Genomic DNA, 18,217 nt, shown 5'->3' with positions numbered 1-18,217 from the left:
GAGGCGTTATAATTACATTATTGCTCTTAAAGATTTGGTAAGAATATAAGAATTTTACAAATCATATAATTACATTACTGCTCTTAAAGATTTGGTAAGAATATAAGAATTTTACAAATCATATTTCAAGCAGTTTAGAGGTCGTAAAGAAAGTTGCCATATAGAAACCATTCAGATTCTAGAAGACAAAAATAAGAGCTCATGCTATTGTCAATTAAGCTGATATAGTGATAAATATATGTAAATGTCATCTATATAAGTTTTTGTCACTTACAGTGAAAGCAGAAAGACTGGCAAGGCCATATCTTTAATTAACAAATCAAGCAAGAAAAAAGTTTCTTCTTTCCGCCCTAACCATTATCCAGAAAAAATAATAGGAAGAATTTTATTTTATTTTATTTTTGCCTTTTTAGGGCTGCACCTGGGGCATACGGATGTTCCCAGAATGGAGTCAAATTGGAGCTGTAGCTGCCAGCCTACACCACAGCCATGGCAACGCCAGATCCAAGCCACATCTACAACCTATGCCACAGCTCATGGCAACACCAGATCCTTAACCCACTGAGTGAGGCCAGGGATGGAATCTGCATCCTCATGGATACTAGCCAGGTTCATTACTGGTGAGCCACAACCAGGAACTCTATAGGAAAAATTTTTAAAGGGAAATACGTAACAATGTGAATAAAGATCAACTCAAAATACTAAACACCTTTCCAAAAGGAAAAAATTTTAAAGGGAAATACGTAACAATGTGAATAAAGATCAACTCAAAATACTAAACATCTTTCTAAAATCTTGCAGAATGCTACTTTATTCCCTTAAGGATTAACATAGATAATACAGAAGGTAGAACTGAGGAGGAAGAATAATGGTATTACAAAACCAGGAATGTTTATGTTCATAAAGGTATACTAGAGGTTTTGGACTAGGCAGAATAGGAAGGAAAACAGGGGAAGACCAAAGAAAAATAAAATGGACCACCCAGACTAGAATTTATCCCACCAAACAATCTGTAAACCGAAAAGGTGATTCCCCAACTAAAAACTGACAGCCATTGTATTTTTTCCAACTTGCAAATAAAATTATATTACAGGTATAACTTGGCCTGCTATTAGGTAGTCAAATCATTAAAAACAGCAGCTGAATTATCATAAGACTTCTGGGGTGGTAATCTTACATTGTACCCTGATATTTTCTGCTAGTAAAATTCTGAGTTCAAATAATGTAACTGATGAGTTCCTGTCATGGCTCAGCAGAAATGAATCTGACTAGTATCCATGAGGACATGGGTTCAATCCCTGACCTCACTCAGTGGGTTAAGTATTTTGCATTGCTGTGAGCTGTGGTGTAGGATGCAGGTGCAGCTTGGATCTGGCATTGTTGTGGCTGTGGCACAGGCCAGCAGCTGTAGCTCTGATTGGACCCCTAACCTGAGAACCGCCATGTGCCATGGTGCACACCACCCCTATCCCTGTGCCCCTGCAAAAAGAAGCATCATTCTAAGCCTGAGTAGGAAAAAAAGACTCTAGAGGCAATTAAAGGTTATGTTGCTCTGCTGAACTTCATACTTTATCTCATGAAAATGTGAATACAAAGGCTCAGAGCAAGAGAAATTTCATTCAAAGGTATGACTCTGATGTGCTTTGAACAATGTGATGCCGTAGTAAAGAGAAGTCAGGCAAACATTACAACCAAAGACATTCAATTTTAAGAGTAAGTTAAGTTCTTAAACTTACAGTACTAATCTGCCAAGCACTAAGAGGACATCTTCACACTCAGTAGTTAGATAGGGGCGAGCACTGGCAAAGCTTTGGATGGCAAGTCGATATACCTCCAGAAGATACACAATGTGTTCGGAAGCATTCTTGTTGCTTGCATATTGCAGTAAGGTCTAAAAAATAAAATTAAAGTTTTTATTATTTAAAAAATAAAGACAATGAAACAAACAGACTGTCTTTGTTCTTAAATGTACTACCCCTTCCTTTTTTTTCCTAACAGATGCATACACCTTTTATTTGCCTTTTTAGGCTCTGGTCTGTTTAGAGGATTCTATTTTCATCACTTAATGAATTGTTTCTGCTGAGTTAAAGAAAAGGCAGGCTGCTCTTTTGACATGAGAATAAATCTAACAATAGAGGCATAAAATGCTTATAACTGATCTAACTAGATGTCTGGAGTTACCATCTCTGAAATTCAGTAATGAGTTTTGTTAATATGACATTAAATTGAGCACAAACCATGTGCCAAACACTGGGTATACAAGAGTAAGACTATGATCCCTGCCTTCTACAAAGAGACTTATTGCTGAGTATGGGCCTCAGCTCTATGGCTCCATAAAATCCATTTTTTCCTACACACATATAAATGATTAGGCTTAATTTACACTTACCAATTTATAAAAGGTTGAGTTTATATATATATACAGGGTTTTTTTTGTCTTTTCTAGGGCCACACCTGTGGCATATGGAGGTTCCCAGGCTAGGGGTCCAATCGTAGCTGTAGCCACCAGCCTACACCACAGCCACAGCAACCCGGAATCGGAGCTGTGTCTACAAACTACACCATAGCTCACAGCAACACCGGATCCCCAACCACTGCGTGAAGCCAGGGATTGAACCCCCAATCTCATGGGTACTAGTCAGGTTCATTAACCACCGAGCCATGACGGGAACCCCTATATTTTTGTTTATGAAGTTTATTTCAAAAAAGTAACATATATGCCAAATGCTGGTTTGTCTGTTTACAATGGAAGATAGTAATATTACCACCTAGGGTACCCCATTTCCCATACTGGGAGTTCCCGTCGTGGCTCAGTGGTTAACAAATCCGACTAGGAACCATGAGGTTGCGGTTCGATCCCTGGCCTCGCTCAGTGGTTAAGGATCCACTGTTGCTGTGACTGTGATGTAGGTCAAAGATGCAGCTCGGATCCTGCGTTGCTGTGGCTCTGGCGTAGGCTGGGAGCTGTAGCTCCAATTAGACCCCTAGCCTGAGAACCTCCATATGCCTCAGGAGCGGCCCTAGAAAAGGCAAAAAGACCAAAAAACAAAAACAAAACAAAACAAAAAAGGAGGTTATCTGGTGAGTTCAAAATCTACAACAACGAAAAACAGAACCACAATAAAGCCTTACTAATTACGTGTGTTTAACACTAAGTATACGTTCAAATGACAATGGGAAGCTGGCTTGTGTTCTCTCCGAACAGCATGGAAATTCTGCCAAATTCTTGTATGGTCTAAGTTCCACAAAGTTTCCCTCCCTACTATTAACATATTTCAAACAGCTTAAAAGGTTTTGTTTATGCTTAATTGATATTATCTCATCAGGTTAAGACTTAAACTGTGCAAGTTTTTTCCCCCAGAACAGACATTTTGACTGGGCTGGGGCAACTCCATCTAGCAAGTCTTATTTTCAGAGGGCAACTGTATCTTGAGTGAACTACGTATGATTTGAATTCATTACCCCCAGAATAAGTTCTTCAAGGATTCCAAACTTCCTGTCTTCTAATTCCACCTATCTGCAGTTTTTCCTGCAGTTTCCACAAGTAACAGTCCCTATATCAGTTCTGATGACTAAGAACTAAACCAACAAAAAAAACACCTCACGGGGAAATCATTATACAATATACAGGAAAAGCGTTCTCTCTCTCTTTTTGTTTTGGCCGCATCATGGCATCTGGACATTTCCAGGCCAGGAAGTGAACCTGGCCCACAGTAGTGACCAGAGCCACAATAGTTACAAGACTGGATCTTTTTAACTGTTGAGTCACAAGGGAACGCCCAGTAAAAGCTCTCTTAACTAACACATTGGATTATCTGATCTTTACATACTTGAATGATCAAGCCAGTTCAACTACTGTAGTATACCCATCAATTAAGTATGCTGTTTTATCACAGTCATTTAAGTGGGCTCTTTCTGTATTTTCAGAAGAGTATTGTCCCCATCTAATCAAATCCCAAATTTTAATAATAAAATAGGAAAAAACTTGAGTAATAACAGAGGATCATAAAACTGACCGCACAACAATCCTTTCCAGCTAAATGAGTAAAGAGGAGAATGTGTGTTTATCAATAATGCAAATAAGATTTCACATAATCCCTCCTAAGAAATTTATTAAAATCCATATCAGAAAGAAATTGTTTTAAGGAGTTCCCATAGTGGCACAGTGGAAACAAATCCGACTAGTAACCATGAAGTTCCTTCCGGGTTTGATCCCTGGCCTCACTCAGTGGGTTAAGGATCCAGTGTTGCTGTGAGCTGTGATGTAGGTCAAAGACACGGCTCAGATCTCACGTTGCTATGGTGAGGCTGAGGCGCTGTGGTGCGGCCGGCGGCTACAGCTCCAACTGGACCCTTAGCCTGGGAACCTCCTGTATTATCTTTTTTTTAAGGGCCTCACGCAGGCATATGGAAGTTCCCCAGCTAAGGGTTGAATCAGAGCTGCAGCCGCTGGCCTACACCACATTACAGCAACACCAGATCCGAGGGTACGTCTGTGACCTATAATACACCACAGCTTGCAGCAATGCCAGATCCTCGACCCACTGAGAAAGGCCCGGGATCAAACCCACATCCTCATGGATACTAGTCAGGTTCGTTAACTACTGAGCCACAATAGGAACTCCACATTCCTAACTCTTTTCCCCTAATGTGTTAATAAAATTAAACAGTGAGGTCTCCTTAACATAGCCACTATGTGCATACTCTGGACATTGGAAGAATCATCGGAACAATCTTCACTATCTCTCTTTTTTTTTTTTTTTGGTCTTTTTAGGGCTGTATCCGAGGCATATGGAGGTTCCCAGGCTGGGGGTCGAATCAGAGCTACAGCTGCCGGCCTACACCACAGCCATACAGCAATGCATATCTGAGCTGCATCTGTGACCTACACCAGAGCTCACAGCAACGCCAGATGCTTAACTCACTGAGCCAGGCCAGGGATAGAATCCACAACCTCATGGTTCCTAGTCAGATTCATTTCCACTGAGCCATGACAGTAACTCCCCTATCATCTTTTTTTAAAAGAACAAAATTACGCTGAATTATAGCCATCCAAATTACCTCATGTAAACAAAATTCCATCAGAAGCAGTAAAGAGGGAGTCCCCTTCGTGGCTCAGTGGGTCCCGACTAGGACCCATGAGGATGTGGGTTCAATTCCTGGCCTCACTCAGTGGGTTAAGGATCTGGCATTGCTATGAGCTGTGTGTGGTGTAGGTCACAGACGAGGCTCAGAGCCAGCATTACTGCGACTGTGGTGTAGGCCAGCAGCTGCAGTTCCAGTTCAACCCCTAGGCTGGGAACCTCCATATGCCATAAGTTCGGCCCTAAAAAGCAACAACAACAAAAAGAAGCAGTAAAGAAAAACAGGTATCCTGTTTCTCTTCAGCAACTTAAATTTTAGACACCAACAAAACTGAATGAGAAAAGGGCAATAAATGCTAAATACGACTCCCTCAAGTCCACTGGCATTCTTCAAAGACAAAATTAATGGCTTTTTCTCTTTGTTCCATAAACTCATTTATTTTTCAAAAGCCTTCCATGTGGCAATATTGTGCTTGGTACAGGAGATGGAGACTCTTCCTGCCCTTAAAGAACTAATATGCTTAGTCAGATAAATTAGCCCAATCAGGTACCAGCCTTTTGATTCTAAACATTCTTCTTTGTGTGCTCTCATTCATATGCCAGGCAGATTATCTCTTAAATCCTTTCCGTATACCTCAACTGCCTGTTAGGCATTTCCATCTGGATGTCCTCTTCAAATCTATAATTCAACATGTTGAAAACAAACAACTTCCCCAGCAAATACGCTCTTCCTCCTATGTTCCATCTGCCTCTTTTCAGGAGAAAGAGCTAAAAAAAAAAAAAAACTATCTTTGAAACCACCACACCAAAGTTTGTTAGTTCAATCTCAGAAATACCTTTGTCTCCTGATCGCATGCTTCATTTCTACAATCAGAGACCTAGACCATATCCCCAGTGTCCATCACCTGGAATGTTACAACAGTTTTACTACTCTAGGCTACATGCCCTACCATTCTGTGCATGTGTAATAATCATAACTTATTTGTACATTAAAAAATTAAAGCCCAGGATGGAGTTCCCATCCTGCTCAGTGGTTAACAAACCCGACTGCTATCTATGAGGACACAGGTTTGATCCCTGGCCTTACTCAGTGGGTTAAGGATCCGGCGTTGCCATGAGTTGGGGTGTAGGTGACAGACACAGCTCAGATCTGGTGTTACTGTGGCTGTGGTGTAGGTCAGCAGCTGTCACTATGATTCGACCCCTAGCCTGGGAACCTCCTCATATGCTGTGGGAGCGGCCCTAAATAGACAAAAGAAAAAAAAAGCACAGGAAAAAAAACTAGAAAAAAACTCAGCTAGTATAATTACTAGCACTGGGGTAGTAGTAGGATTATGAACAAATTTCTATAGTTTTTATATTTTTCTTAACTTCTTCCCAAATTTTCTTCATTAAGCGTCATAACATTAACAGGGAAAGGAGTATCTCCCCTCATCCCAATTCTATTTACATTCCTCAAAGAGGTTGGTAGCATCCTGACTAGTCTCTGAAACTATCAAGAAGGAAGAATTTTTTCAGGATGGTCATATTCTATGCAGGGATGCATCCCAATCAAAACTCAAACAGTTCAAGACTAATTTTCCCAGCATAATAATCATAGTTAATATTTCTGAGCATACAGTACGCCCTAGGCATTTTCCTCAGAGTTTTACATGCTACTAATAACATGTAATACAACAATCCAATGCACTAGGTGAATTATCATTAGTCCATTTTTACCTTTTTTCTCTTTTTTCTTTTTTTTTTTGTCTTTTTGCCTTTTCTAGGGCCACTCCCGTGGCATATGGAGGTTCCAGGCTAGGGGTCAAATCGGAGCTGTAGCCGCCGGCCTACACCACAGTCACAGCAACAGCAACTCGGGATCCGAGCCACGTCTTCGACCTACACCACAGCTCATGGCAACGCCGGATCCTTAACCCACTGAGCAAGGCTAAGGATCGAACCTGCAACCTCATGGTTCCTAGTCAGATTCGTTAACCACTGCGCCAGGACAGGAACTCCCATTAGTCCATTTTCAATCGAGGAAACAAAAGCAGAGAGATCACTTCTCCAAGGTCACCTAGTAGTAAATGCTGGATTTAAGATCTGAACTATAGTCATCTAACCCTAGAGGCACACTTAATCACTTTGCTACAAGGCTTTTCAGAATGCACAATTCTACAACTACTTTAGCTATCTTTTTAAAATCTGCTCTCCCCTAAGCATTATCCTTATTTATTTATTTACTAGTCTTTTTAGGGCCACACCCATGGCATGTGTAAGTTCCCAGGCTAGGGGTCGAATAAGAGCTGCTGCTGCCAGCCTACACCACAGCCAGAGCCAACATCAGATCTGAGCAGAGTCTGCAACCTACACCACAGCTGAAGGCAAGGCTGGATCCTTAACCCACTGAGAAAGGCCAGGGATCAAACCTGAGTCCTTCTGGATACTAGTCTGGTTCGTTAACTGATGAGCCATGAAGGGAACTCCTAAAGCAAGAAGTGTGTGTGTGTGTGTGTGTGTGTGTGTGTGTGTGTGTGAACCCCTAAAGCAAGAAGTGTGTGTGTGTGTGTGTGTGTGTACTCCTAAAGAAGTGTGAGTGTGTGTGTGTGTGTCTTTTTGCTATTTCTTTGGGCCGCTTCCGCGGCATATGGAGGTTCCCAGGCTAGGGGTCCAATCGGAGCTGTAGCCACCAGCCTACGCCAGAGCCACAGCCACGCGGGATCCGAGCCGCGTCTGCAACCTACACCACAGCTCACGGCAACGCCGGATCATCAACCCACTGAGCAAGGGCAGGGACCGAACCCGCAACCTCATGGTTGCTAGTCGGATTCGTTAACCACTGCGCCACAACGGGAACTCCCTAAAGCAAGAAGTCTTGATTTTAACTTCTCAACATGTAAAATTCCCAGAATTAAACAAACTTGAGTAAAATGTGATTGCACTATGACAGATAGACTTACAGCATGGGTCGGACTTGAGCTGGATTTCTGAGGTATGAAGCAAGCTGAAAATGCAAAAGTAATGGGGTACAGGACTCTGAGTAGACACTAACTTGAACCAAGTCAGAAAAGACCAATAGAACAGGTAGGGCAGGAGTTCCCATTGGGACTCAGAGGTGATAAAATAGATACTACCAACTAGTATCTATTAGGATGTAGGTTCCACACCTGGTCCCACTCAGTGGGTTAAGGATCCAGCATTGCCATGAGATGCAGCTAGGATCTGGTGTGGCTGTGCCTCTGCCCTAGGCCAGCAGCTACAGCTTAGATTTGACCCCTCGCCTGGTAACTTCCACATGCCACAGGTGTGGCCCTATACAGAAAAAAAGAACAGATAAGACAAAAGGTGGTAAGATTTAACGTCAGTCATTGAGGAAGCATGGGAGGTTTCCCTCAAAGAGACTTAGCTGGGTGTGAAGTGAAATGGAATGGGAAAAGATCAGCTGGCTGCTTACAATCAGAATGTGGCTAGAGTAAAATAAAATTTTTAAGTCTTTTACATGTTACATTAGGCTCCAGTATACTTTCTATACTGGTTACAGTTGGTTTTTTTAAACCCATAAATGTGACTTACTTATTACTCTATCTACCTACGTATTCATCTATCTTGATTAAATTTCACTGGATTCAGCCCATCATCTCGGCCTACCAAGATTATTTTTAGATGCTGATTCTGTCATGGAACTTAATTATGCTTTCTAACTTCATTTCATCTTCAATTTTTTAAAATATCTTTTACTGTTTTGTCATAAAAGTAATACCCTTTATTGTTTAAAAAATATAGACAGATGGAGAAGTAAAAATAAAATTGTCAATAATCTATATTACCATTACCCAAAAACATATCACTGTTCACAGGTAATACTAAACTTAGAGGAATTTATGCCTAAATAATGGCTTTTTTTTTTTTTGTCTTTTTGCTATTTCTATTTCTTGGGCCGCTCCCGCGGCATATGGAGGTTCCCAGGCTAGGGGTCGAATCGGAGCTGTAGCCACCAGCCTACGCCAGAGCCACAGCAACGCGGGATCCGAGCCGCGTCTGCAACCTACACCACAGCTCACGGCAACGCCGGATCGTTAACCCACTGAGCAAGGGCAGGGAGCGAACCTGCAACCTCATGGTTCCTAGTCGGATTCGTTAACCACTGCGCCACAACGGGAACTCCAATAATGGCATTTTAATGGACTCATACTATACATTGTTTTTTTTTTCTTCAACACTAGTATTTTTATAGTTCATGTGTGTACCACCATTTATCACTTAAGTCCGTGTTTCTGGGGGACTGGTTTCTAATGAAGGTTTCTAACTTTGCTTTCTTATACATGCTATTTAGGACAATGTTCTACAAATGAAATTGCTGGTTCAAAGGATGCATAACTTTTAAGACTTAACACAGTGTCAAATTCTGCTGAAGAAAATTTGTTCCAATTTACATGCCTATCATTTGTGTAGGAATAGTCACAATTATTGTATCTTACAATCTAAATACAACTTTTTGAGGGTCAGTTAGGGGAAATAAAGTACTTTGTTTATTCGATTGCAATCCTTTCATTACTACTATGGTTGAATAAAATTTTTCATGTTTTTTTAATAATATCTTAAAATTTAATTACTACGGCATCTGTAGGTATCTTCATCTTAGTTATCACTAACAGGAAGAGAGCTTGGATGACACTCTCAATAGTTAATCTTAATCTTATTAACATAAACAGTTAACCTTAATCTTCCAAAAAAGAGGGAATACATCCTAACTGATTTCTATGAGACCAGCATTACTTTGAAACCAAGGCCAAAGACTACAAGAAAACTACAGACCGATACAAAAATCATCAACAAAATAGTAGCAAACTTAATTCGATAGTATATTAATATAGATTATACACCATGATCAAGTGAGATTTATTCCTAGAATAACAGAACAGTTTAGCATTCAAAAATCAGGGAGTTCCCGTCATGGTGCAGAGGTTAACGAATCTGACTAGGAACCATGAGGTTGCGGGTTCGGTCCCTGCCCTTGCTCAGTGGGTTGACGATCTGGCGTTGCCGTGAGCTGTGGTGTAGGTTGCAGACGAGGCTCGGATCCAGCGTTGCTGTGGCTCTGGCATAGGCTGGCAGCTACAGCTCCGATTGGACCCCTAGCCTGGGAACCTCCACATGCCGCGGGAGCGGCCCAAGAAATAGCAAAAAGACCAAAAAAAAAAGAAAAAAGAAAAAAAAAATCAATCAGTGTAATACACATTAAGAGAATGAAGTATAAAAACAAACAAACCAAAAAAAACCCTCACATGATCACCTCAGTTGATGCAGAAAGGGTATTTGAAAAATTCAACAACCTTTCATGATTTAAAAAAAAAAAGGAGCGTCGTGGCGCAGTGGTTAACGAATCCGACTAGGAACCATGAGGTTGCGGGTTCGGTCCCTGCCCTTGCTCAGTGGGTTAACGATCCGGCGTTGCCGTGAGCTGTGGTGTAAGTTGCAGACGCGGCTTGGATCCCGCGTGGCTGTGGCTCTGGCGTAGGCCAGTGGCTACAGCTCCGATTCGACCCCTAGCCTGGGAACCTCCATATGCTGAGGGAGCGGCCCAAAGAAATAGCACACACACACACACAAAAAAAGCACTGGACAGGAGGTTCCCATGTTGCACAGTGGGTTAAGGATCCATCATTGCCAAAGCTATGGTGCAGGCTGCAACTGCAGCCTGGGTTTGATCCCTGGCCCAGGAACTTCCAAATGTGGCAGATGCAGCCAAAAAAAAACCCAAAAAACAAAAACAACAAGAACACAACAGGAATTCCCATTGTAGCACAACTCGGAAATGAATCCGACTAGGAACCATGAGGTTGAGGGTTTGATCCCTGGCCTCGCTCAGTGGGTTAAGGATCTGGTGTTGCCATGAGCTGTGTTGTAGGTCACAGACACAGCTCGGATCCTGCATCGCTGTGGCTGTGGTGTAGGCCAGCAGCTGCAGCTCCAATTCAACCCCTAGCCTGAGTGAGAACCTCCATATGCAGCAAGTGCAGCCCTAAAGAGCAAAAAAAAAAAAAAAAAAAAAAAAAAGAGAGAGATAATTGTTACACAGCTTAGGTCACAACTACAGCTCAGAACTGATCTCTGGCCCTCAAACTTCCCTATGACACTGATGTAGCCATAAGAAACAGAAAATAATGACTGTTGGCGAAGATGCGGAGAATTTGGAATCCCTGGGCATTATTGGTGGGAATATAAAATGGTGCGGCCATTGTGCAAAATGTATGGTGGTTTCTTCAGAAATTAAACAGAATTACTATATGATCCAGTAAGTCCACTTCTGGATACACACCCAAAAGAATTGAAAGCAGGGACTTAAAGAGCTATTTGTATCCATGGTCAGAGCAGCATTATTTACAATAGGTGCAAGCAACCCAAGAATCCATTAAGGGATTGATGAACAAATTGTGGTATACAAACAAAATGGAATATTATTCAGCCTTAAAAAGCAAAGAAATTTGACACATGCTACAAACTCAATGAATCTTGAAGCTATATTATGCTAAGTGAAAAAAGCAAATCCCAAATAGATATATTTCCTGGAGTTACTGTCGTGGCTCAACAGATTACAAACCGAACTATCCATGAGGATGCAGGTTCGATCCCTGGCTTTGCTCAGTGGGTTAGGGATCCGGTGTTGCCATGAGCTGAGGTGTATGTAAATCACATACTTGGCTGGGATCTGACATTGCTATGGTTGTGGTGTAGGCCAGCAGCTGTAGCTCCAATTTGACCCTTAGCCTGGGAACCTCCATATGCCGCAGGTGCGGCCCTTTAAAGAAAAGGAAAAAAAAGAACGGATAAATTCAAATATCCCCCATTTCTATTTTATCAAGTCACTATTAAAGAGAGTGACTAGAATACTTCCTAAGTCTGGAGATTTTAAAACCCAAGCTTTATCACACTGGAGAAAAGGACTACAATGCTGAAGCAGCTGTGTAATAGAGTGAAGTAACATGCCTTTTGGCTGTGGATTCAAACCTCTGCGCCCATCATTTGCCAGCTAAGCTCTCTGAGTCTTGATTTTATTTAATCACTCAACTGAAATGACTGAGTACTCAGGTTTAGCACCAACAACTGTGCAATATAGCTTAAAAAAAAATGTGGCAAACAATGTCTAACAAAGTTTACCATCTTAACCATTTTATAAGTGCAGTTCTGTGGCATTAAGTATATTTACACTGCTGGGCTATGATCACCAACATCCATCAACAGAACTCACTTCATCTTGCAAAACTGAAACTGAACCTATTAAACAATAGCTCCCCATCCCCCCCCTCCTTCCCTCCAGCCCTGGACAACCATCATTCTACTTCCTGTCTCTGTGCAATATAGCTTTCATAATGTATTTTCTGTTTGAAAAAGCAAAATCAGAGCGTGGTAATGGCATGAAGGTATACGAATAGATCAATGGAACAGAATAAAGTCCAGAAATAGACCTACATACATATGACTAATTGATTTTCAGCAAGGCACAAAAGCAATTTCTAAATTCAATGAGAGAGGAGTCTTTTCAACAAATGATGCTGGAACACTTAGACTTTTTTTTTTTTGTATTTTTGCCTTTTCTAGGGCCGCACTCACAGCACATGGAGGTTCCCAGGCTAGGGGTCAAATCGGAGCTGTAGCCGTCAGCCTATGCCAGAGCCACAGAGCAACATGGGATCAGAGCCATGTCTGTGACCTACACCACAGCTCACAGCAACGCCAGATACTTAACCCACTGAGCAAGGCCAGGGATCGAACCCACAACCTCATGGTTCCTAGTTGGATTCGTTAACCACTGAGCCACACGACAGGAACTCCGAAGTGTTCATTTTTTTTTTAACAAAAGAACTTCCATCTATCCCTCACACAGTATACAAAAATTAACTCCGAATAGATCATAGATTTAAATGTAAAACCTAAAACAATGACATCTCTAGAAGAGAATATTAAAAAATCTTTGTGCACTTGGGTTGGCCAGATTTCTCAGATATAACATGAAAAACATAATCAATAAGAGAACAAGTTGACAGGAGTTCCTGCTGTGGTGCAACGAGATCGGCAATGTCTTAGGAGTGGCTGGGCCTCAGGTTGGATCATAGTGGGTTAAGGATCTGTTGCTGCAAGTTGCAGCGTAGGTTGAAGACAAAGCTCGGAGCTGGCATGGCTGTGGCTGAGGCTGTGGTGTAGGCCAGCAGCTGCAGCTCTGATTTGACCCCTGGCATGAGAACTATTCGCTGCACCTGCGGCCCTAAAATAAAAAAAGTTGATAAATTGAACTTTATCAAAATTAAGAAGTTGTATTCTTCAAAAGACACTATTAAGAAAATAAAAAGACAAGCCACAGCCTAGGAGAATACATGCCAACAAGCTATGGCTTGGCTGCTCTTGTGCCCATCTAGTAATGTAGGACTTTTCTTTCCTGTTAATGTCTCACTCAGTTTTTCCTTGAAGTTCTTGATGTCTCTTTTGAGTACATCAACAGTTCTATCTAGTGTGTTACTGCCACCATGTTGTTCTGCCTCAGTTCATCTTTGTCATGATATGCTCCCTACAGGCTAGCGGAAGGCACTTCAGGCTTTCTCTGTGCCCACATCACCACAATGGAATCTGTGCCATGGCCAGGGTGTTCTCTCCAGAGATCCTAAGTGAACCAGAGGCAGAATGTATCTAACCTAAAAGTGATACAGAAGCTCCCCAGTGGCCTAGCAGCTAAGGACCTGGCGTTGTCACTGCTTTGACTCAGGTTACTGCTACAGCTCAAGTTTGATCCCTGGTCCAGGAATTTCCATACACAGCAGGTGTGGCCAAAAAAAAAAAAAAAAAAAAGTGATACATATCACCATCCCCAATCTGTCTACCCTTTGCCATTTAAGCCACAACATTTAAAAAAGGAAAAGAAGAATATATTTGATAAAGGGCTTGGGTCCAGAAACACGCACACACCTCTCTCAAAAATCATCAATGAGAAGACAAACAATCCAAGTTTTTTAAACCGGCAAGAGCTGAAAAAAGATACTTCCCCAAAGAAAATATACAGTTGGTAAATAAGCACATGAAAAGATACTCAGCATAATGTCATTAGGGAAATGCAAATGAGAAACACAATGAGCTGCTACTAATTTTAGAATGGCTAAAATTTTTTAAACTGGCCAGACCAAGTGTTGATCAGGAGGCAGAAAACTAGAACTCTCATACATTGTTGGTAAGAAGGTAAAATGATACAACTACTCTAAAAAACCTGACATGTGACCCAGCCATTCTACCTAGATAGTCACACAAAGACTTTAAAACATGGATGTTCAGAGCAGCTTTGTTTTTACTAGCCAAAACTGGAAACAAGCCAAATCTACCAACAGGTGAATGAACAAACAAAACATGATAAAGCTATACAATAAATACTCAGCAATAAAAGGAACTAATTATTAAAATATACAACAGCATAAAAGAATTTCAAAATAATTTTATTGGGTAAAAGAAACTAAAATGAGGAGTTCCCATTGTAGCTCAGCGGTAAATAAACTCAACTGGTATCCATGAGGACATGAGTTGAATCCCTGGCCTCCCTCAGTGGGTTAAGGATCTGGTGTTGCCATGAGCTGTTGTGTAGGTCGCAGACACGACTCGGATCCCGCATTGCTGTGGCTGTGGTATAGACCAGCAGCTACAGCTGTGATTCCACCCTTAGTCTGGGAACTTCCATATGCCCTGGGTGCCGCCCTAAAAAGACAAAAAACAAAAACAAAAAAAGAAATAAACAAAGAAACAAACTAAAATGAGACTGTAGGAGTTTCCAGTCATGGCACAGTGTTTAACGAATCCTACTAGGAACGATGAGGTTGCAGGTTCGATCCCTGGCCTCACTCAGTGGGTTAAGGATCTGGCGTTGCCATGAGCTGTGGTGTAGGCTGCAGATGAGGCTCAGATCCCACATTGCTGTGGCTCTGGCATAGGCTGGCAGCTACAGCTCTGATTAGACCCCTAGCCTGGGAACCTCCATATGCCACGGGAAGCAGCCCTAGAAAAGGCAAAAAAGACAAAAATAATAAATTAATTAATTAATTAAATGAGACTGTATAATTTATTTAGGTAAAATTCTAAAAATGCAATCTAATCTGTAGAGGCAGAAACCAGCATAGCTGAGTGAGGATGGAAGGTTGGGTAGGGGGGGGAAGAGGAAATACAATGGAATAGGAAAAAAGTTCTAGGGGTGATGGATACACTCATTAGCTTAATTATGGTTTCATGGCATACAGTATGCCAAGGCTTATCAAATTGTTCTTTTAAAATATGAGCAGTTTACTGTATGTTAATTTTACCTCAGTAAACCTTTTTTTAAAAAAATGACAACAGGAGTTCCCATCGTGGCTCAGAAGTTAACGAACCGGACTAGCATCCCTGAGCACACAGGTTCGATCCCTGGCCTCACTCAGTGAGTTAAGGAACCAGCATTGCCATGAGCTGTGGTGTAGGTTGCAGATGCGGCTCAGATCTGGTGTTGCTGTGGCTCTGGCATAGGCCAGAAGCAACAGGTCCGATTAGACCCCTAGCCTGGGAACCTCCATATGCTGTGGGTGTGGCCCTAATAGGACAAAAAGACCAAAAAAAAAAAAGAGGATAATAAGAATTGTGGTTGTATCAGTGAAAAAAAATCCTAATTCTCACTGCTTCATTCAAACTCTGTAAAGGAGAGAAGCATAATGTCGACCAAACCACACTTTTGTGAGAATTTTAAAAAGGCAATGATTAAGATCATATTTTTTTAGATGGGTGCTCATATCAGATTACAATGATACACTAGTCTTGAATTTTGTTAGTAAATAGATATGTCAAAGTTCAGAACTTTATTGATATTATAGCTCTCATATAAAATCACATGAATGGATTATTATCATTATTTTGATCCTCAGCTAACATCCTCAACTGAGAGGGAGTTTCCAGCTTACAAGTTTCAAGCTGGAAAGCGAATCGGCTAGATAACCCCCAAACATAAGATTCTACAATTTTGGGAGTTCCTGTTGTGGTACAGTGGAAATGAACCCGGACTAATACAGTGAGGATGTGGGTTCAATCCCTGGCCTTGCTCAGTGGGTTAAGGATCCGGAGTTGCTGTGAGCTGTGATATAGGTCCGGTGTAGGTCTCACACTCGGCTCAGATTCCCATGCTGCTGTGGTGCAGGCCAGCAACTTCAGCTCCAATTAGACCCCTAGCCTGGGAACTCCCACATGCCACAGGTGCAGCCCTAAACAACAACAACAAAAATATTCTACAATTTTACAAAAACATGGGTCACTTTTTTCCCAATGACTCAAATCCAACGTGTTATTAAGATTACTTTGGATATATGCATATTTCAACATAATGGAATACATAATTTAAATGCCAAACAATAAACCAATTTAAAGCCAACAACTAAATGAATAAAAAATATCTAATACAGAATGATCTATTAGTTGCAACAGTCAAGCCCATTACAATTACTATAAACCCCAAAAGGCATCCATATTGCTTCAACATAATAGAAATTAACTGTAAATTACACTTCCAGTCTACAAAGCTCATCACAGGCTCTGTGAATCTAAAACTATGCTAGCAAATGCTCTGCAGGCATTTAAAAAACTTTTTTCTTTCAATGAGCTGTATATTGACAGGAAAATGCAGGAAAATCATACTACACGAAATACTTCTTTAAAACAATATTCAATATAGAAAAGAAATAAAGTGACACACTGGATACCTATCTGCTGTTACCAAAAGCTTTGCCCGGCAGTGTTATACTGGCCCATTTGATCCTCACAACCACCTATGCTTCTATTACCCCCAATTTTATAGACATGAATATAGATTGAAAGCAGGGTGTAAGGTCACAAGAATGTTAGAAGGAGGATTTTAAAGTGAACCTCTTAACTTTAAATGTACTTTCTATTGTTTACGCTGTTCATTTCTTAAGACAATAAAACGTATAAGACTGACAAACATGATGTTTTACCCACGTTTACTGTTAGAACTTTAAAGGATAATTTGCTCTAGATTTGACACTTTCATTTACCAAGTCCTATAAACACTGAAATCAAGATTTCACTACAAAGGAAAGAGCCAAGTAAGGATAGTGAGCATAACAAGTAATTTAAACAAATAATTTTAGCTCAAATTAGTAGAGTGGTTTCCACTGGGATGGGCATTTACCCTAGAGGGATAAATGATAACCTATCAAGGGGCAGAAATATAATATTGAAACTTTTATTTAAATTTCAAAAGTCTCATCTCTTTCACGCTTCTGTTTACTTGTAATTTATATATTGGTATTCATAACTAAAACATTTAATATTCATTTATTTCAACAAGCATACACAAGGCAAATGTTTGGAGATGATTTAGAAAATAATCCTTAGCAAATGTTTCCAAACAGAATTAGATAATTTTGGAGGAGAATCGCACTTTAAAGATCATCTCATTTAAACAGCAATGTGAGGCCCCATAATTTCCAAACAGAATTAGATAATTTTGGAGGAGAATCACACTTTAAAGAGCATCTCATTTAAACGGCAATGTGAGGCCCCTGATGTGGCCCAAGGTAATACATCCATTCAGTGACACTTTATTTGAAAACATTTAAACCAACAACATAAGAAAAAGTTAACTAATGGAAAGTACTAAGGTCTTTCTGGTTATCCACCCATAAAGTAGTCTTTCCAAATATTCCCTTATCTCGCCAAAGAAACAATGATCAACCAATGTTTGTTGGAAATGAATACATTGACAAATCTCTCCAAGCAACAATCACTAAATTGTATCATACACTCCAGTGGCTTCAGGTTAGGCTGCAACTCACTCACTACAGTATGATCTGCTTCTTGAGAACCCCAAAGCGGCATTTAATTTTAACATTACAAGGTTACAATGATTAGACATAATCAAATTTTAATGACATTTTTTGTTTTGTTTTTAGGGCTCCACCTTCAGCATATGTAAATTCCTGGGCTAGGGGTCGAATCAGAGCTGTAGCCACCGGCCTACACCACAGCCAGAGCAACGAGGGATATGAGCCGCAATGGGAATAGCAATGCTGGATCCTTAACCTACCAAGTGAGGCCAGGGATAGAACCCGAGTCCTCATGGATACTAGCTGGGTTTGTCT

The 18,217-nt window shown here is 40.9% G+C and overlaps 1 protein-coding gene across 1 annotated transcript in view; it reads right to left on the bottom strand.

The window, feature by feature from the left end:
- Window positions 1-18,217, bottom strand: part of RLF (RLF zinc finger) — a 93,653-nt gene that overhangs the window by 65,478 nt on the left and 9,958 nt on the right. The window contains exon 2 of the mRNA XM_047793512.1: window positions 1,737-1,891. Within this exon, the coding sequence (XP_047649468.1) occupies window positions 1,737-1,891 (155 nt within the window). The remainder of the gene's footprint in view (window positions 1-1,736; window positions 1,892-18,217) is intronic.

Source organism: Phacochoerus africanus, chromosome 8 (assembly GCF_016906955.1).
Source record: "Phacochoerus africanus isolate WHEZ1 chromosome 8, ROS_Pafr_v1, whole genome shotgun sequence".
Classification (NCBI taxonomy): Eukaryota; Metazoa; Chordata; class Mammalia; order Artiodactyla; family Suidae; genus Phacochoerus; species Phacochoerus africanus.
The sequence above is the reverse complement of the archived record's forward strand: the minus strand, read 5'-3'. Positions and strand labels throughout refer to the sequence as shown.